The sequence below is a fragment of the Salvelinus fontinalis genome, chromosome 3, assembly GCF_029448725.1.
Source record: "Salvelinus fontinalis isolate EN_2023a chromosome 3, ASM2944872v1, whole genome shotgun sequence".
Classification (NCBI taxonomy): domain Eukaryota; kingdom Metazoa; phylum Chordata; class Actinopteri; order Salmoniformes; family Salmonidae; genus Salvelinus; species Salvelinus fontinalis.
In genome coordinates, this window is record NC_074667.1 from 42,832,813 (window position 1) to 42,854,911 (window position 22,099).

At 42.3% G+C, this 22,099-nt stretch overlaps 1 protein-coding gene across 1 annotated transcript in view; it reads left to right on the plus strand.

Moving 5' to 3' along the window:
• Positions 1 to 6,761: 6,761 nt before the first annotated feature.
• LOC129849354 (solute carrier family 41 member 1) overlaps positions 6,762 to 22,099 on the plus strand; it is a 35,368-nt gene continuing 20,030 nt past the window's right edge. The window contains exons 1-2 of the mRNA XM_055916266.1: positions 6,762 to 7,072; positions 8,273 to 9,480. Coding sequence (XP_055772241.1) covers positions 9,010 to 9,480 — 471 coding nt within the window. The 5' untranslated portion in view covers positions 6,762 to 7,072; positions 8,273 to 9,009. The remainder of the gene's footprint in view (positions 7,073 to 8,272; positions 9,481 to 22,099) is intronic.

Sequence of the window (22,099 nt, forward strand, 5' to 3'; positions counted from 1 at the left end):
TGCTGCCACCCCCGCGCTTCACAGTTGGGATGATGTTCTTCAGCTTGCAAGCATTCCCCTTTTTCTTCCAAACATAACAATGGTCATTATGGACAAACAGTTCTATTTTTGTTTCATCAGATAAGAGGACATTTCTCCAAAAAGTACAATCTTTGTCCCCATGTACAGTTGCAAACCGTAGTCTGGCTTTTTGGGAGGTGGTTTTGGAGCAGTGGCTTCTTCCTTGCTGAGCAGCCTTTCAGGTTATGTTGATATAGGCCTCGTTTTACTGTGGATATAGATACTTTTGTACCTGTTTTCTCCAGCATCTTCACAAGGTCCTTTGCTGTTGTTCTGGGATTGATTTGCACTTTTCGCACCAAAGCACGTTCATCTAGGAGACAGAACATGTCTCCTTCCTGAGCGGAATGATGGCTGCGTGGTCCCATGGTGTTCATACTTGCGTACTATTTTTTGTATCGATGAACGTGGTACCTTCAGTTGTTTGGAAATTGCTCCCAAGGATGAACCAGACTTGTGGAGGTCTACAATATTTTTCTGATGTCTTTGCTGATTTCTTTTGATTTCCACATTATGTCAAGCAAAGAGGCACTGAGTTTGAAGGTAGGCCTTGAAATACATCCACAGGTACACCTCCAACTGACTCAAATTATGTCAATTAGCCTATCAGAAGCTGCTAAGGCCATGACATAATTTTCTGGAATTTTCCAAGCTGTTTAATTAAAGGCACAGTCAACTTAGTGTATGTAAACTTCTGACCCACTGGAATTGTGATACAGTGAATTATAAGTGAAATAATCTGTCTGTAAACAATTGTTGAAAAAATTACTTGTGTCATGCACAAAGTAGATGTCCTAACCAACTTGCCAAGTGATTGAAAAAAAAGATGTGTTTTAATGACTCCAACCTAAATGTATGTAAACTTCCGACTTCAACTGTATATTTTGATTTGTTTAACATTTTTTGGTTACTATATGTGTTATTTCATAGTTGTGATGCCTTCACTATTATTCTACAATGGAGAAAATAGTTAAAAATTAAGAAAAACCCTGGAATGAGTAGGTGTGTCCAAACTTTTCACTTGTGCTGTATATACACACTACATGGCCAAGACACCCCTTTAAAGTAATGGATTCGGCTATTTCAGCCACACCCGATGCTGACAGGTATATAAAAAGGAGCATACAGCCATGCAATTGTCTGGTCCTTGTTTGGGAACAGAATGGCCCGTACTGAAGAGCTCAGTGACTTTCAACAAGGCACCCTCATAGGATGCCACCTTTCCAACAAGTCAGTTCGCAATTTCTGCCCTGCTAGAGCCTCCCCAGTCAACTGTACGTGCTGTTATTGTGAAGTAGAAACATCTAGGAGCAACAACAGCTTAGCCGAGAAGTGGTAGGCCATAGAATGGGACCGCCGAATGGGACCGCCGAGTGCTGAAGTGAGCAGCGAGTAAAAATTGTCTGTCCTCGGTTGCAACAGTCACTACCGAGTTCCAAACTGCCTCTGGAAGCAACGTCAGCACAATAACTGTTCGTCGGGAGATTCATGAAATGGGATTCAATGGCCGAGCAGCCACACAAGCCTAAGATCACCATGTGCAATGCCAAGCGTCAGCTGGAGTGGTGTAAAGCTCGCTGCCATTGGACTCAGGAGCAGTGGAAACGCATTCTCTGGAGTGATGAATCACGCTTCACCATTTGGCAGTCTGACAGACGGATCTGGGTTTGGTCTATGCCAGGAGAAGGCTACCTTCCCCAATGCATAGTGCCAACTGTAATGTTTGGTGGAGGAGGAATAATGGTCTTGAGCTGTTTTTCATGGTTCGGGCCCCTTAGTTCCAGTGAAGGGAAATGTTAATGCTACAGCATACAATGACATTCTAGACGATTCTGTGCTTCCAACTTTGTGGCATTAGTTTGGGGAAGGCCCTTTCCTGTTGCAGCATGACAATGCACCCGTGCACAAAGCGAGGACCAACTCCATATTATGCTATATACTTTTTGGGGGTGAAATTGATCTGAGGGCCTTCAAAAGGGGCCTTATCTAGTCTTTATAAATGCATGCACACAACGCAGAGGAGTGGTGGTTAATCCTGTGCATGCACGTGTACACACACACTCCCCAAACAGGCTCTCCATGTGAGCTAAACACCTCATTAGCCTTGTTGTCCTTGTGTTATTTGGTGCCAGTCACCGTCATTCCAGGAGATGGTTTGACGTGGTGTGTGTACACTGAGGTGTACAGGCTGCCAGGCAGCACCAGCAGCACCAGAGGCCTGAGATGTGGTGATAAACAGTAAGCCTCCATCATTCCTGCTGCTGCTAAGCCCCCTGATCCCTGTGGTGCTACTAGTTTGGGGAACTCATTAGCTGGGCTCCCCTAGGGAGGGAAGAAGGGAGGGAAGAAGGGGGAAAGGTGGGAATGGGAGGCAGGTACAGTATGTCTGCCTCTATGCCCGCTCTATTTCCCTCCCTCCTTCTCTCTCTCTCTCTCTCTCTCTCTCTCTCTCTCTCTCTCTCCCGAATTTGGTTTCCCCTCCTGAACTTGTTTATACAGCACTCAAACCCTACCCATGGGATTACACACTGTCTACTACACAGATCTTGAATCAGAAAAATGTTCTCTTACCTGTGCTTTCCAAAGGTTTTAGCACTATGCTTCACTAACTTAAATGAAAACCCCACCCCAAAACGATCTTTTGTATTTGTTTCAGTACTCTATTTTTGACATAGTCTCAAATTTTTTTGCTTGTCAGCACTCAAGTTTCCAAGATATGTAACTTTCAAAACACAGAAATCATCCCCGTATGATGCATTTTGTCTCTTAAGATGCAGAAACGCTGCATCACATGATGAAAAATGCATCATAAGGGGATGATTTCGGTATTTTGAAAATCCAACATAATTTACAAAAGAAGCAATCGTGAATTGGACCATTTTCCTGTCCTGCTAAACATTCAAAATGTAACATGTACTTTTGGGTGTCAGAGAAAATGTATGGAGTAAAAAATACATTATTTTCTTTAGGAATGCGGTGAAGTAAAAGTAAAAGTAGTCAAAAATATAAATAGTAAAGCAAGGTACAGATACCCAAAAAACCCGACTTAAGTAGTACTTTAAATCATTTTTACTTAAGTACTTTACGCAATACTGTAGCTAGGGTTGCAAAGGGTCGGAAACTTTCCAGTAAATTTCCTGAATTTTTCCGGATATTTTCCATGGGAAGTTAAGCCTGTGAATTTGGGGAATTTTGCTTAAATTCATCGAAAAAGTTAGCTTATAACAGTAACTTATAACATTTCTAATTTGTTAACCATTTCTGATAGTTCATTTTTGCTACCATGTGGATTTTAGCTTGCTTGAGCCTGCTAACTGAGGAGTGTTAATTCACCTGTTTCCATACATGTTTAATTTTAAGACATTTATCTTACAAAATAATTGTTTAATCTAACTGCTTAACTATTTATCTGTACATAGAATTGTATTTGTTGTTTTTTTACTCCTTTTTCTAATCTTTACAGGAAAATGCCACGGACACTATCTGATGTGTGGTGACATTTCACTGCAGCTAATGTAAAAGGAAAAGCTGTGTACATTTGCAAATACTGTGCCAAATAACATGTGAAGAATGCAACAAAGATGCAGAATCATCTGGCCAAGTGCATAAAGTTCCCTCAGTGCTCACAACAAGCAACCTCTGACAAAAGTCCCTCTACTTCTATTCGAGGAGAAAAGGATGAATCAGACACCTTATTGATAGCAACAGCTCATGGTCCTCCTGGAATCAGAAGTTTTTTGACTCAAGGGAGGAACGTAGTCAGAGAAATGCTGACTAATGTCTTGCTCGAGCTGTGTATGCAACTGGTTCACCTCTGATGCTCACAGGCAATGTGTATTGGAAGAGATTTCTGAAAGTTCTTCGCCCAGTATACACCCCTCCAACCAGACATGCTTTATCTACTCATTAGCTGGATGCAGAGTTCAACAGAGTTCAAGTGAAGGTCAAGAAAATCATAGAGAAAGCAGACTGTATTGCTATCATCTCTGATGGGTGATTGAATGTTTGTGGGCAAGGAATAATTAACTACATCATCCTCCACACCTCAACCATTATGCTACAAGAGCACAGACACAAGGGACAACAGACACACCGGTCTCTACATTGCAGATAAGCTGAAGGCAGTCCTCAATGACCTTGGACCACAGACCGTATTTGCACTGGTGACATACAATGCTGCGAACATGAAGGCTGCTTGGTCTAAAGTGGAGGAGTCCTACCCTCACATCACACCCATTGGCTGTGCTGCTCATGCATTGAATCTGATCCTCAAGTACATCATGGCACTGAAAGAAATGGATACACTCAATAAGAGAGCAAAAGAAATGGTTAGGTATGTGAAGGGTCATCAAGTTTTAGCAGCAATCTACCTCATCAAGCAAAACGAGAAGAATAAGAGCACCAAATTGAAGCTGCCCAGCAACACCCATTGGGGTGGTGTTGTCATCATGTTTGACAGTCTCCTGGAGGGGAAGGCATCACTCCAAGAAATGGCCATATCACAGTCTGCCGATATGTACAGCCCCATCAAATCAAACTTTATTTGCCACATGCACCAAATACAACAAGGGAGACTTTACCGTGAAATGCTTACTTTCAAGCCCTTAACCAACAGTGCAGTTCAAAAAGAAGAAAACATTTACTAAGTAGGCTAAAATAAAAAGTAAGAATGAAAAGTAACACAATAAGAATAACAATAGCCATCAAGAGGATCCTCCTGGATTATGTATTTTGGGAGAGAGTGGTAAGCAGCCTGAAACTCCTGAAATCTATAGCAGTAGCCATTGCACGGATTGAGGGAGACAATGCCATCATGTCTGATGTTCAGACTCTGCTTGCAGATGTAAGAGAATAAATCCGTACTGCCCTGCCCACTTCACTGTTGCTCCAAGCAGAGGAAACTGCAGTTCTGAAATACATCAAAAAGCGTGAAGCCTTCTGCCTGAAGCCCATACACGCCACAGCATACATGTTAGACCCCAAGTATTCTGGCAAGAGCATCCTGTCTGGTGCAGAGATCAACAAGTCCTATGGTGTCATCACTACCATGTCTCGCCATCTTGGCCTGGATGTGTGCAATGTTCTTGGCAGTCTGGCGAAGTACACTTCCAAGCAAGGGCTTTGGGATGGAGATGCAAAATATGGCAGTCATGCCAACTTATCTCATCAGCCACCTGGTGGAAGCGACTTTGTGGATCTGAGGCTCTTTCCCCTGTTGCCTCCATCATCCTCCAAATCCCACCAACATCAGCTGCCTCAGAGCGCAACTGGTCCTTGTTTGGGAACACACACACCAAAGCACGCAACAGGCTGACCAATACAAGGGTTGAAAAATTGGTTGCATCTGGGCAAATTTGAGGCTTTTTGAGCCTGATAAAGAGCCATCCTCAACAACGTTGGAAAGTGACAGTGAAGATGAGGTCTCAGAGTCTGATATTCAAGAGGTGGACATTAAGGAGGTCCATGGAGAAGACATGGAAGCCTGAGAGAAAGACAACCAAAGCTTTAGTTTCTAGACTATGATTTTACAGATGTATGTTGAAAACGTTTTTGGGAGACGTGATGGATCATTGGGGAGCATTCAATATTCCCTTGCTTTTGTTGTTTAGTGAAATCATCCCATGTGAAGAGTCAACTCATTTAATTAGTTCAATCCGTAACTAAATTGTTGTATTTATTTATATTGGAAGGATTTAATAATTTGCAATTATGCTACTTATGATGAGGTGAAAGGTTTATGTTTCTGTCTCCATATGACATGGTAAATATATACAACGCAAAAAACTTCTACATTTAAATGGTATTAATATTAATTTGCATATATTTCCATTAATTCTCACATATTCCCGTTAATTCCCATATATTCCCGTTAATTCCCACGGAAAGTTTCCACCTCTGAATATTCCCCAAAATGTGCAACCCTAACTGTAGCTAACACTTTATGTATTTCTTGTTACATCTCCATCCTGGTACAACCCCAACTTCAATAGGAAAACCAGTCAGTTAGCAAACAACAGGAAACAGCACTGGGCCCATGCCTGCCATTGTGAAAACCCCGATTGTAATCCAGCACTAACACCTATAGGGGCTTTAGCTCAGTGGGTAAACGTCATCTTGAGTGAAACAGATTACCCAAGATCAATACCTAGTCAGTCCACCTCACATTGGTGAAAACAGGTCACATTGGTGCCTTGACCTGAGTTACACAGTTGATATCTAGCCTATCAGTTGCTGAGGTCAAATTATAGTTGATGTAATTCTGTGAATGCCTACGTTTTAGCTCACTTTCAAGGTGTTGGAAAGTACAGATGACCTGGGCTCAATACCATTTCCCCTGTGCTATCATCTATGATCTCTACTAGTGAACTATAAGGATATTAGAATATCATCCTAATCCTGCATTGTTTATGTGTACTTCTGAATGAGCATGGTGGGGTGATGACCAATCCAGTTATATAAGGATGTGTTGGTGAATGGGTTATCTGAAAGTCCCCTTCAGTTACAATGACAAATCCAGTCTATAACCATCCCAACTCTTCGCTCCATGGGTGTTATTGGCAGGGATAGATCAAATCACTATGTGCTTATCGGACAGAGACGTGGCTCAACCATTCATGGAGAAAATATAAACATTAATTTAAAAACAGGGAGAAACATGAAGGGGCTCTCACGCACACGTGCTCACGTCATCTCTGGTGGACCCGCCTTGTGACTTCCTATGCCAGGATGTGGTTTATACTGGAGATGCGCATGTAGCGGCTCGCATGGTTCTTCTGAATGGAACAATGTGACGGTCGGAAAGTGACAGCCTTAACCACTCGAGGTTAACGATTAAGCCTGGTACGGGCCGTTACCGTACATAAGGCATGCACACCTGCGCCCACACAGGCTGCAGCACACATTATAACCGAGTGCAGGATATGAGACAACCGTTGTGTGGCGTTCAGCAGTGCCCTCTGTTCTGCTTCTGTTTTGAGTTCTCTCGTCTCCTCTGTGGACCTACGCGTTTTAGGTAAAGAACTGTCTGTTATACCTGATGTGCTGGTACCGATCCAGACCTATTGGATGGGGGATGCTGAGCATAGACTATTTTCATGTTTTATTACTCACTGCACTTCCTATCTCTCTCTCTCTCTATCGCTCCCTCTCTCTCTGTGTGTGTGTGAATAAATGTTTAATATCGGTAAGGGAATATTTTTTGTTGTTGTCATGGCCACTTCAGAGAATATTTCCTGCCTCATGTTAGCGTTACGTTAAGGCTAGTTTATCTGTCAAGCCAGTTGCTTGAACTATTTCATTATACATAACTGGGCTGGCTACACTTGGAGAGAAAAAATCCACATGATCTGTCATTTAATACAGCGATCGTGTTGGAATTATTACTAAAACAGGAGGGTTCCCCCTATTCAGCTACGACCAAGCTTGTACTAATTTACGCCTTTGCCATGTTGGGCTGCGGGGTATTGGTCTTGACTACTAAACAGAGCAAAGGATTGTTCCAGGACCAGGGGGGAAACCAAATGCGCACTGACGTTTCAGCGTATCCTCTACGGATGTCATAACATGCTGGGAGAGAATCAGCGTTAGAGGATGTACACCTTGACTGAAGGCAGATTATTTATAGCCGGTCAGAGGAAATTACATGTTTGGCGCTGTATCCTGTATATATATATATATATATATACCCGTTTGTAAACGTTCCTATAGGCAACCCCTCTTCATAACGCCAAACAAGAGTGTAAAGCATGGAGAGTTGTTGGCACAAAACACCGCTTTTAACGGTTAGCCGACCCTTAGTAAGCTCATCTTGAAGTAGACAGCTGAAAGTAAAGGCTGATTTAGGTGGGCTAGAGCCTAAGTGTCTAAGGGTTCTGTTCATCCATAGATCATGATCATGTCAAGAAATTATGCCGCTGTGGAATTAGGTAACAATGTAGACCTATTGATATGGATATCAGCAGTTTGAGGATAACATAGGCAAACAGACTAAAATTGTATTTTTAAATACCTCACCAGTGCCTACCAAATAAATTCAGTATTGCCATGTCCATTCCATTGTAGACAGTTGCGCGCAATAATGCCATTTAAAGGCAAATGGCCACAAAAGCCAATAAAACAGTTTGAATCAATTTTGTAAAGCTAATATTTCATGTGAAAGAGACAGAGCATGTAGCCTATGCATAAACGTTATTCTTAATCTCTTCTCTTTTAGGAGAACCGTGGCCAGAGCGCTGGAGGATAAGTACTTTTCCGCAGTTCAGTAACCCTATCCGTGCTGCAGATCTTTAAATACTCCTCATAAAATAACCACGTGGTGTAAGGTGAGACCTTCCCAGCCCCGGACACCGACTGGCGCGAGCTAGTCTGAGAGGACTGTCAGAGTGCGTGCAGGACTGGACTGCGCTCTTGGATGACTTTCTGAAAATAACTACTGGACCTAGGCTACTTCATTTACTTTTTAAGACCAACTTTTTAATACCCTTTGGCTACCAGACGTTATTGACCAGATTATGCTATCAGAGAACATTGACCAGATAACAATTTGTTTGTTTGTTTGTTTTTGATATCTTTTTTGGAAAATATATGTTTCATTCTTCTATCCATCTGTCTACCTTGAGCACGCAGTGAATGGAGAACATACTCGAGCTTCTCCCGAAGCACCGGCAAGAGGGTACGCACGCCTGGGGGAGAGCGGCGACTCACACCTGCCTTTGCAGACGCAAGAGTAGCCTAGTTGCGCCCTTGAATCGTTTTTTTATTACCATATAATTTCGCGTTCGTGACCACACCTGAGTGCCACTCACCAGCATTTTTTAATGGGATAAATTATGTTGTGAGATCAGGTTATTAAAAACCGATCAAGGGAAATCTAAACTCAATTAAACGTCCCACACCTTTTGGCCATAGCCTATATTTCTCATTCAGTCTACTGTCCCCAAAAGCTTCCGCATGGTACTTTGGTCGAAAGAGCAAGACAAACCGTCGGACACTGACATGTCATCCGGGGCGATAGAGATGAAGAAGGAGGTGGTGCCACCAGCATACCTCCACTCCAACGGCTCCGTTCACCCAGCCATCCTCACCGAGGACCCCGAAGAGATGAGACCTGAGGAGAGGGGCGAGTACGAGCTCACGGAGGTGACATCCGTCGCGGACAGGTCTGGTGAACCAGGAGATGAGGAGCGGGAGATAGTGGTGATAGACTGTAGGGCGAATGCCAAGGGCCAGCGCGAGGAGGACGCTCTCCTGGAGAACGCCAGCCAGAGCAATGAGAGTGACGACATAAGCACTGACCAGAGCCCAGAGCCACCGGCGCCATTGAAGGAGACCTCCTTCTCTATTGGCCTCCAGGTGGTCTTACCGTTCCTGCTGGCCGGGTTCGGGACGGTGGCGGCGGGTATGGTGCTAGACATCGTTCAGGTGAGGAGAGACTATTTTGATGTTTATTGCTAATTGGGATGCTTGGGACGACCTAACTCCGACGCCACCCCATTGAAGAAGACATTTCAAACGGTTAGGGTTTAGGGTAGGGTTGTCCCAAGGATTCTGATTAGTCTACCCTGTTTTGATTCACACCAATTTATTTCTGATGTGACAGATCACATGGTCAGACAAAAACTGATTCAATCTGCAGTATGGACTAAGAAACAGAGTGTTGAGACATAGTTCTGTTCCACCTGTAGGCTATAGACAACACTAGTCCCTGTGTCAGGAACTGTACTGTAATGTGCTTATGCTACCTCATCCACAATCTAGTACTCACTACAGGCCCAGTCCTATTAAGACAATAAGGGCCCAGTGTTCAGCCTATTGCTACAGTCCGGTTGTTACTCATGCTTTTCACTGACACAAGGGAGGGAGGAAGTGGAATAGACACTGTTGCCTGTCTGATTGATTTAGTCACATATATTATTATATTAGTATGCATAACTAAACCTAAACTAAATAGCATTGCAATGTTTGGCCTAAGCTGCTGTCATTGTGTGATGATGAGTGATGACTACTAAGGGGCTGGTCTTGGGCATGTTTGAATGAACTGGTTGGTTCGAGTCAAATTGGCCGGGCACCTGTCAATCACTTTCCTGCCAGCCAATGTGACAGCTCAGCTCTGATGATGGACAGAATGGGAGGTTATCGGAGACCATCGGGGTATCTACGTAACATATGACCCCTTCACCCCCCATCTGGCACATGTTGGAACACAGTCTGTTCTTGGAAGGGGGAGGGGAGGTTGAGGAGGTAGAGAGGACAGCTGGGCCGTTTAATACAGACTTGTCTGTTGATTTATCTGACATATCTGTGAATACTGCTGAGACAGAGACTCAAACACATAGGTAGATCCTCATGGTTCTGATAAAAAATAATATAGCAGAACAGAATAGAATAACACATAGAGTGGAGCAGAGGATAGTATGTGCATGCAGCTGTAAAGTACAGTGTTAATTTCAGCCACTGTAGCTGACTGTAACCCAAAGGAGACCAACAACAGAACCGCTGGGTTCTGAGAGCCACAGGGAAAACAATTAAACTAACTTATAATTACTCTCCTTCCCACTTTCCTGTTGACTTGCCTGGTGTAAACTGGGTGTGGGTGTTATTGTTGGTACGTGTGTGTGTGTGTGTGTGTGTGTGTGTGTGTGTGTGTGTGTGTGTGTGTGTGTGTGTGTGTGTGTGTGTGTGTGTGTGTGTGTGTGTGTGTGTGTGTGTGTGTGTGTGTGTGTGTGTGTGAACATGGTGTGGATGTTGTTGTTGGTACATATGTGTGTGTGAACACTTGCGTACAAGTGTGTACAGTGTAAAAATACAGTCCTGGGCGCCTGACAGGTCATATATTTCTTTAAGGTCAGCCTCTGCTACAGATAAAGCTGGAGGTGCCTGGTTGCTGGGAGACCAAGCGCTGGCTCTGACTGCCCATTTTGATGCCAACATGGTGTACCCCAGGAACTCTGGACAGAGAGAGAGAGAGAGAGGGAAGGCTGAGAGGGGGAAGGAGGGAGGGAGAAGGAGAGGAGAGGGGTAAGTAGGGAGTGGAATGAACACACAGAGACAGAGAGAGAGAGAGAGAGAGAGAGAGAGAGAGAGAGAGAGAGAGAGAGAGAGAGAGAGAGAGAAAGAGAGAGAGAGAGAGAGAGAGAGAAAGAGGGTGAAGAGAAAGAAAGTGCTTACCTGTGAGGTGGGAGTGGTTCTAGTGTTATAGCTGTTGTTATAAGGACAGATTAGTGCCTTACTGTGGTTTAAAGCCTGCACTCTCATGCCGTTACCCATGTCATGCCCTCTAATCAGGAATTGTTCACTCAGGAATTGTTCAACTAGCGCTCAGGAATTGTTCACTTCAGAAGTTCTCTCTCTCCTTGTCTGTCTACCTCTCTCATTTTCTAATTCGTTCATATCATGCTGATTCATCTAAGCAATTGTTGATGTCAGAGTCAATAACAACAGCTGTGATGATAAAGATAAGAGAAAGTTATATCATTCCCTGTGTGAAGAGACATAATAATGACAATGTTGTCAGTATAGTGAATGGTTCGAGAAGCTTGTCTAGTAGATTCTATCGCATTCTAATTCCCCTCCCTTGACACTGCTAACTGCTAACTCAGCTAACTCAGCTAATCCCCTTCTGCCCTTGCAGGCGGCAATTACATCTCTCTCTCTCTCTCTCTCTCTCAGATATGTTCTTTCTGATTAAGCAAGCTGGCTCTGACTCAGATGTATGGTAGATGCAAAATATCTCAGCCCCTCAGTGTGTGTGTGTGTTGCCCCTTGGCTCAGCTGCTGGAGTAAGGTAATGGTTGCCCAGGGTGATGCATGTACACGTTCTCAACAGCGTTCTCTACAATGTCTGTGTGAAATGTGACCCGCCTCTTTAACTTCTACTGCCTCAGAAACCCGGATCCGGGAGCACCCCCCACCCCCCACACACTGTTTAGCATAGCTAGCATAGCTTCACAAGTAGATAGTAGCATCTAAATATCATTAAATCACAAGTCCAAGACACCAGATGAAAGATACAGATCTTGTGAATAAAGCCACCATTTCCGATTTTTAAAATGTTTTACAGGGAAGACACAATATGTAAAGATGTACATCTATTACCTAAAAACACATTAGCATAATCCACCATCTTTTATTTGTCCACCAACACCAGTAGCCATCACCAATTCGGCTAAACTAAGATATTTATAGCCCCTAACCAACAAAAAAACTCATTAGATGACAGTCTGATAACATATTTATGGTATGGGATAGGTTTTGTTAGAAAAAAGTGCATATTTCAGGTAGCTGCCATAGGTTACAATTGCACCCACCGTCACAAATGGACTAGAATAATTACAATGAGCAACGTGTTTACCTAACTACTAATCATCAAACATTTCGTAAAAATACACAGCATACACGAATCGAAAGACACAGATCCTGTGAATACAGACAATATTTCAGATTTTCTAAGTGTCTTACAGCGAAAACACAATAAATCGTTATATTAGCGTAGCACATAGCACATAGCAGCCCAGCATTGATTCTAGCCAAAGTGAGCGATAAAAGTCAACATCGCCAAAAGATATTAATTTTTTCACTAACCTTCTCAGAATTCTTCCGATGACACTCCTGTAACATCATTTTACAATATACATATACAGTTTGTTCGAAAAGGTGCATATTTAGCCATACAAAACCGTGGTTACACAATGAAAATAGTAGCAAAACAAGCCTGAAAATGTCGGTCGCCATCTTTCAGAGTGATCTGGTTTAATTAATAGCTAATCATATACTTGACTAAAAAATACAGGGTTTACAGGAATCGAAAGACAAATTAGTTCTTAATGCAACCGCTGATTTACATTTTTAAAATTATCCTTACTTTTCAATACAGGGTTCGCCAAGTGAAGCTATACCAAACAAAATGGCGAAATGTGCGTTTAAAATATTTCGACAGAAACACGATTTATCATATTAAATATTGCTTACTTTGAGCTGTTCTTCCATCAGATTCTTGGGCAATGTATCCTTTCTATGTTATAAACGTCTTTTGGTCGATAGATGTCCTCTGTCCTTCGAAATGTCCACCACCAACGACCGACACCCCAAAACGTGTCCAAAGTTTCAGAGTGCACAACAAATAAATTCCTCTAAAATCGCACTAAACGGATATAAATTGCTATAAAACGGTTCAAATTAACTACATTTTGATGTTTTTAACACCTAAAACGAGTGAAAACATGACCGGAGAAATATTGCTGGTTAGAAAACGATTTGGAACGAGGCAGGTCCGATGCCCTTCACGCTTCAGGCGCACGACGAGAAAGGGCGGTCTCTATACATTTTGGTCTTTTATACTGGCTGTGAATATCCCATCGATTCCATTGAAAGCGTGATGACGTACAGACACCCAGAGGAAGACGTAGGCAGTGTCGGTTTCTTCATAGCATTCACTGTCGCCTTAAAAACAGACCCCAGATCAGAGGTAAAAAAAATTGAAATCTGAACCCTGTCATGAAAAGTGCTGTAGAAATTGTTCTGTACAACTCAGAGACAAAATTTCAACTTCTATAGAAACTAGAAGGTGTTTTCTATCCAATAATAACAATAATATGCATATTGTACGATCAAGAATTTAGCACGAGGCAGTTTAATTTGGAGACACAAATATGCTAATGCGGAACAGCACCCCCTATAGTTCCAAGAGGTTAACTTCACTTAGTTTCCCCCTTTACACACAAACACACAAACATATGCACACACACCCTGTCTCTGGCCCGAATCCGCCAGAGTTGCCCAGGATAGACAACACAGGACAGTATGGAAAAGGAAGGGACTGATTTATATATACACTAGATGATTGGTAGTGGGCGCTGTGTTGAAGCCACCATGCCTCCATCTTGGCACTCCCCCACCGTTGCAAAAAAATATTTTAGAAGCTGTAGAAATACATTTATCAATGTCTACATTCGTTTTTGCCACATTTACAGTGGGAAGAAAAACTATGTGAACCCTTTAGAATAACCTGGTTTTCTGCATAAATTGGTCATCAAATTTAATCTGATCTTCATCTAAAAAATATTTTAGAAGCTGTAGAAATACATTTATTAATGTCTACATTCGTTTTTGCCACATTTACAGTGGGAAGAAAAACTATGTGAACCCTTTAGAATAACCTGGTTTTCTGCATAAATTGGTCATCAAATTTAATCTGATCTTCATCTAAGTCACAACAATAGACACACACAGTCTGCTTAAACTAATAACACACAAACAATTATAATTGTTCATGTCTTTATTGAACATAGTGTAAACATTCACAGTGCAGGTTGGAAAAAGTATGTGAACCCTTGGATTTAATAACAGGTCCACCCTCCTTTGGCAGCAATAACCTCAACCAAATGTTTTCTGTAGTTGCGGATCAGACCTGCACAACGGTCAGCAGGAGTTTTGGACCATTCCTCTTTACAAAACTGTTTCAGTTCAGCAATATTCTTGGGATGTCTGGTGTGAACCGCTCTCTTGAGGTCATGTCACAGCATCTCAATCGGGTTGAGGTCAGGACTCTGACTGGTCCACTCCAGAAGGTGTATTTTCTTCTGTTGAAACCATTCTGTTGTTGATTTACTTCTGTCTTTTGGGTTGTTGTCCTGTTGCATCACCTAACTTCTGTTGAGCTTCAATTGGCGGACAGATAGCCTTACATTCTCCTGCAAAATGTCTTGATAAACTTGGGATCTCATTTTTCCGTCGATGATAGCAAGCTGTCCAGGCCCTGAGGTAGCAAAGCAGCCCCAAACCATACTTTACAGTTGGGATGAGGTTTTGATGCTCCCTCCGCCATACTTTACAGTTGGGATGAGGTTTTGATGCTCCCTCCACCATACTTTACAGTTGGGATGAGGTTTTGATGCTCCCTCCACCATACTTTACAGTTGGGATGAGGTTTTGATGCTCCCTCCACCATACTTTACAGTTGGGATGAGGTTTTGATGCTGCCTCCACCATACTTTACAGTTGGGATGAGGTTTTGATGTTGGTGTGCCGTTTTTTATCCACACATAGTGTTGTGTGTTCCTTCCTTCCAAACAACACAACTTTAGTTTCATCTGTCCACAGAATATTTTACCAGTAGCACTGTGGAACATCCAGGTGCTCTTTTTGAATACTTCAGACGTGCAGCAATGTTTTTTTTGGACAGCAGTGGCTTCTTCCATGGTGTCCTCCCATGAACACCATTCTTGTTTAGTGTTTTACGTATTGTAGACTCGTGGTTCACATCAGGCAATGCTTCTTGTGAATAGCAAACTCAAATGTTGTGAGTGTTTTTTATGGGGCAGGGCAGCTCTAACTAAAATCTCCATTCTCATTGATTGACTCCAGGTTAGTTGACTCCTGACTCCAATTAGCTTTTGGAGAAGTCATTATCCTAGGGGTTCACATCATTTTTCCAACCTACCCTTCACATACATTTCCCAACCTATTCTTTTTCCAACCTGAATGTTTAAATGTTGTGTTCAATATAGACAAGAGAAATACAATAATGTGTGTTATTGGTTTAAGCAGACTGTGTTTGTTTATTGTGGTGACTTAGATGAAGTTCAGATCAATTGTTATGACCAATTTATGCAGAAATCCAGGTAATTCCAAAGGGTTCACATACTTTTTCTTGCCACTGTATTTTATTACAGCCACCTTAATGCATACATTTCAATTATATTATGTGTGCTAAACATTAAAAAAGAACATTAAAAAAATAAAACATTTAAAAATATATATATATATTAAATAATTTTCCTTAAAGTATAATTTTGAGAGATTAGTAATGTTACTGTCCCCACTACAACAACAACAACAATACTTAAATACTTGAATCATTTAATTTAAATACTATAGAATTTCATTAATTAGTAGGACAGCTCCTACTGGGGAGTGCCAATATGGCCGACTCATGGCTTTAAAGCCTTTCAATGGCCAAAATTTTGCATCAACAAACCATGGTTTATAAACGTCATTGGTTCAGTACTGTCTTTCAACCCCATGCCTCAAGACACAGTGTCCAGAAATGGTCCTCTGAAATGGACACTTACTGTCAGTGGTAAAAATATTTGGAAGTACTACTAAAGTACTGTCGTTTTTTGGGCTATTTGTACTTTATTTATTCATATTTTTGAAATGTTTTACTTTTACTCCACTACATTCCTAAATAAAATTTCTACTTTTTACTCCCATACATTTTGCCTGACATCCAAAACTACTCGTTACATTTTTGAATGCCCATGCAGGACGGCAATATGGTCCAAGTCACAGACCTATCAATATAACACGTTGTCATCCCTACTGTCTCTGATCTGGCGGACTTACTAAACACAAATTCTGCATTTGTAAATTATGTCTGAGTGTTGGTGTGCCCAAAAAAGAAGGTATTTGATTCACGGTATAGCATCTACTTCTACTTTTTACTTTTACTCCAGTGTCACAATTGAGAACGTTTTCCACCACTGGTTACTGTAGGTCATTGAGAGGACAGGTCACAGATTTGTTCTTCGTTGGATGTGATTTTTGTGTTTACATTCCTAGGAATGTCAAAGGTCAAGACTGGTGCAGTGGTTGTTTTTCTGTTAGTCTGGAAGGAGGGGATGCTTCCAGTAGAAAGGGACAACTCCCCACCCCAGATAGTGTTAGACACAGTTTATTGACATTCACAGGTTAGATAGTGTAAATATGTGTGGTAACTTGTTTGTCTGTTGCTTTTTGGAATTTATCCTAGCTATCTGTCTCTCATCCGTCTTTCTGTCTGCCTTACACTGTGGCATCGGATGATGTGCAGATGACCAATAAACAACAGCAAGGCGAGACATGGCTTCAGCCTCAGTGCCTCAAAAACAGACAAGCAATCTAAAAATATAGGAAACCGTAAACAGGAAAACACAATCAACACAAAGGCCTCACAACAGCCAAGCCCTTTCTGCCCAAGGGAGGCCATTTTCGGTCAACCACATCCAGTTGTCGGGTTTCTACAGGAGCCAGTGTGAAACCAGAGTGTGGGCTTGGTCGCCTGTGGATCTGATTTAGCCTCATAATCTGGTAAATCCAGCTGTCTCTCTCATTTTAATCTGGGAATGTTATCCACAGAAGAAAATAAAGGTATAATCTGTATGGTGCTAACAGTCATTTAATTGATCTGCTCAGCTCTTGTCACACACACTATCATGAATGACAACATGGATGTCTCTTTCATGACTGCCTCTCATCACCTCCCTCCCTTCACGTGCTTTCCTTATTTCCACGAAATATTTGCTTTAAACTTACATTTTCTGCCAGATCAGAGATCATTGAGGAATGGGCACAAGGAAAGGAAGCTTGTTTAGTTTATTGAGACCAAGCCAGGTTAGAGTGCAGTGCTTGTTTAGTTTATTGAGACCAAGCCAGGTTAGAGTGCAGTGCAGCACCGTCCCACATTGGAACTCCCTGCTCCTCTCCAGAATGGATAATCTGGTACATACAGTGGGATCTGAAATTATTGACACCCTTGATAAAGATGAGCAAAAATGACTGTATAAAATAAATAATTCAAACACTGAGCTATATCGTATGTTCAAAAATATTGGTCAATTATGTTATTTTATATTAATACAGTTGTATTAATACATTAATACATATTTTGATTTGTTTAACACTTTTTTTGGTTACTACATGATTCCATATGTGTTACTTCATAGTTTTAATGTCTTCACTATTATTCTACAATGTATAAAATAGTAAAAATAAAGGAAAACCCTTGAATGAGTAGGTGTGTCCAAACTTTTGACTGGTACAGTATGTATACGAGATGAGATAGAGGCCAGGTTTCAGCGATTAATCAATATGAGTGGTGGAGTGTACCACTCCAGAAATGACAAAACAATTAAGACAGCTAACCCAAGGTGAGAGGGGTTCATATGGGCACACAACACAAATCAGGTGTACACAAAACAACACAACCAACACGGTGGATGGGATGTCTCTCTACTCAGCACAGTGGAGATGACTATGTTGTGTTGGTTGTGTTGTTTTGTGTAGTCCTGGTTTGGGTTGTGTGCCCATATGAACCCCTCTCACCTTGGGTTAGCTGTCTTAATTGTTTTGTCATTTCTGGAGTGGTACCTTTTTCTTTGTGCAACAACACCCTCCCAAATGTAATTCTAAAACATGCTCTGAAGTGACGTGGATTTTCCATCCATCCAAATCCCACATTTAAATGTGCAGTAGCCTGCTAACAATGCTATATCCTGTCAATCATTGACTGGCTGATTGTTTGAAGGCTTTAGCGGGTTAGCCTGCTATTGTGTGGCTAAAGGCCCTAGCTAATATTTGACTCCGCGTCCATAGGAGGATTTAGAACTTTCCGGAGCATTCTGTTTGCACTCATCAGTATTGGAGGTCACTGTCATCATCTGAGTTGCTGTGATGCAATATTGACCTACATTTTTTTAAATGTATTTAACCAGGCAAGTCAGTTAAGAAAAAATTCTTATTTATATAGACAGCCTGTGTTAACTACCTTGTTCAGGGGCAGAACAACAGATTTTTACCTTGTCAGCTCAGGGATTCGATCAAGCAACCTTTCGGTTACTTGCCCAATACTCTAACCACTAGGCTACCTGCCGCCTCCATTACTGAGGCGGATCCCCTTCCCCTCCAAGCTCAGTGGCTGTCTGCCTAAAAGCATTCAGAATCAGTTTCAATTTAAAATGTTATTTTTTGCAGCCAGCAATAGGAGAAATAAAATCTAGGAGAAACACTGCTGTCACGTTCCTGACCTGTTTTCCTTTGTTTTGTATTCATTTTAGTTGGTCAGGGCGTGAGTTGGGTGGGTTTGTCTATGTTTGTATTTCTATGTGGGGTTTTGTGTTCGGCCTGGTATGATTCTCAATTAGAGACAGGTGTGTATTGTTTGTCTCTAATTGAGAGTCATACAAAGGCAGCCAGGGTTTCACTGGTGTTTTGTGGGTGTTTGTTCCTGTGTCCTCACAGGACAGTTGAAGGTTAGTCACGTTTGTTGTTTGTAGTGTCTTGTTTGCTGTTTTTCATTAAAAGATGGCTTATTTCCCTCAATCCGCATCTTGGTCCTATCCATGCTCCTCCTCGTCTAAGGGGGAGAACAACAATGACTGCCTTTACAACTGCTGTGTGCCATCAGAGATACTGCCTGTGATGTCATAGGTGTTCTGACCTTTGGTGTCACTGCACAGTCATCGACGTTGCGTTGGTGTTGTATGCCACTGGGTTCCATTTCCTGACTGTACATACAGTGCTGTAAAAAAGTATTTGCCCCCTTTCTAATTTTCTCAACTTTTACATATTTTTGATACTGAACATTATCATATTTTCAACCAAAACCTAATATTAGATAAAGGAAACCTGAGTGAACAAATAACACAATTACATATTTAATTTATTTCATAAACAAAGTTATGGAACACCCAATTCCCCTGTGTGAAAAAGTAATTGCCCCCTAACACTCAATAACTGGTTGTGCCACCTTTAGCTGCAATGACTCCAACCAGACACTTCCTGTAGTTGTTGATCAGTGTCTCACGACGCTGTGGAGGGATTTTGCAGAACTGCTGTAACTCAGCGACATCTGTGGGTTTTCAAGCAGGAACTGCTTGTTTCAAGTCCTACCACAACATCTTAATTGGGATTAGGTCTGGACATTGACTTGGCCATTCCAAAAATATGAATATTTAGCTTTTTAGACATTTTCGTATAGACTTGATTGTGTGTTTTGGATCATTGTCTTGCTGCATGACCCAGCTACGCTTCAGCTTCAGCTCACAGATGGTCCGGTAGTAATTTAGCCAAGGTAACCTGCCTAAATGACTACCGACCCATAGCACTCACGTCTGTAGCCATGAAGTGTTTTGAAAGGCTGGTCATGGCTCACATCAACACCATTATCCCAGAAACCCTATACCCACTCCAATTTGCATAGCACCAGAACAGATCCACAGATGATGCAATCTCTATTGCACTCCACACTGCCCTTTCCCACCTTGACAAAATGAACACGTACTTGAGAATGCTATTCATTGACTACAGCTCAGCGTTCAACACCATAGTGCACTCAAAGCTCATCACTAAGCTAAGGACCTTGTGACTAAACACCTCCCTCTGCAACTGGATCCTGGACATCCTGACGGGCTGTAAGGGTAGTTAACAATTCATCTGAAACGCTGATCCTCAACACAGGGGCCCCTCAGGGGTGCGTGCTCAGTCCCCTCCTGTACTCCCTATTCACCCATGACTGCATGGCCAAGCACGACTCCAACACCATCATTAAGTTTTCTGGATGACACATCAGTGGTAGGCCTGATCACTGACAACGATGAGACAGCCTATAGGGAGGAGGTCAGAGAACTGGCAGTGTGGTGCAAGGATAACAACCTCTCCCTCAACGTGATCAAGACAAAGGAGATGATTGGGGACTACAGATAAAGGAGGACTGAGCACGTCCCCATTCTCATCTACGGGGCTGTAGTGGAGCAGGTTGAGAGCTTCAAGTTCCTTGGTGTCCACATCACCAACAAACTATCCTGGTCCCAACACACCAAGACAGTCGTGAAGAGGGCACGACAACTCCTATTCCCCCTCAGGATACTGCAAATATTTGGCATGGGTCCTCAGATCCTTAAAGGTTCTACAGCTGCACAATCAAGAGCATCCTGACTGGTTGCATCATCGCCTGGTATGGCAACTGCTCGGCCATTACAGAGGGTAGTGCGTACAGCCCAATACATCACTGGGGCCAAGCTTCCTGCCATCCAGGACCTCTAAAGCAGGCAGTGTCAGAGGAAGGCCCAAAAAATGGCCAAGGACTCCAGCCACCCTAGTCATAGACTGTTTTCTCTGCTACCGCACGGCAAGTGGTACCAGAGTTCCAAGTTCACGTCAAAAAAGGCTCCTTAACAGCTTCTACCCCCAAGCCATAAGACTCATGAAAAGTTAAGCAAATGGCTACCCGGACTAGTTGCATTGTCCCCACCCCCCATTTTTACACTGCTGCTAGTCTCTGTTTATTATCCATCCATAGTCACTTTACCTCTACCTATATGTACATATTACCTCAATGACCTTGACTAACCGGTGCCCCAACACATTGAATCTGTACCGGAACCCCCGTATACAGCCCCACTCCGGTTATTTTATTGTTATTCCTTAATTATTTTGATTTTTTTCTTAAAACTGCATTGTTGGTTAAGGGCTTATAAGTAAGCATTTCACTGTAAGATCTACACCTGTTGTATTCTGCGCATGTGACAAATAAAATTTGATTTGAGGACTGACATTCTCCTGTAGAATTCTCTGATACAGAGCAGAATGTATGGTTCCTTCTATTAAGGCAAGTCATCCAGGTCCTGAGGCAGCAAAGCATCCCCAAACCATCACACTACCACCACTACGCTTGAATGTTGGTATGAGGGTTTTACTGTAGAATCCAGTGTTTGGTTTTCGCCAGGCATAATGGAACCCATGACCCCTAATCCCAATTGAGATGTTGTGGCAGGACTTGAAACAAGCAGTTCCTGCTTGAAAACCCACAGATGTCGCTGAGTTACAGCAGTCCTGCATGGAAGAGTGGGCCAAAATCCCTCCACAGCGTCGTGAGACACTGATCAACAACTACAGGAAGTGTCTGGTTGGAGTCATTGCAGCTAAAGGTGGTACAACCAGTTATTGAGTGTTAGGGGGCAATTACTTTTTCACACAGGAGAATTGGGTGTTGCATAACTTTGTTTATCAATTAAATGAAATAAGTATCAATTTAGTTTATTTTGGTATTTCAGGTTCATTTGATCTAATATTAGATTTAGGTTGAAGATCTGATAACATTCAGTATCAAAAATATGCAAAAATAGATACAATCAGAAAGGGGGGGAAGTACTTTTTCACAGCACTCCATATGCACAGCGGTTTCATATAAGCAACAGTGGGCAAACAGGGCTGTGTTACCTAACTCTGCAACCTGACCCCTTGGACGGCATACCACAGCCTGGATGCCTCTGATACATCATGATAC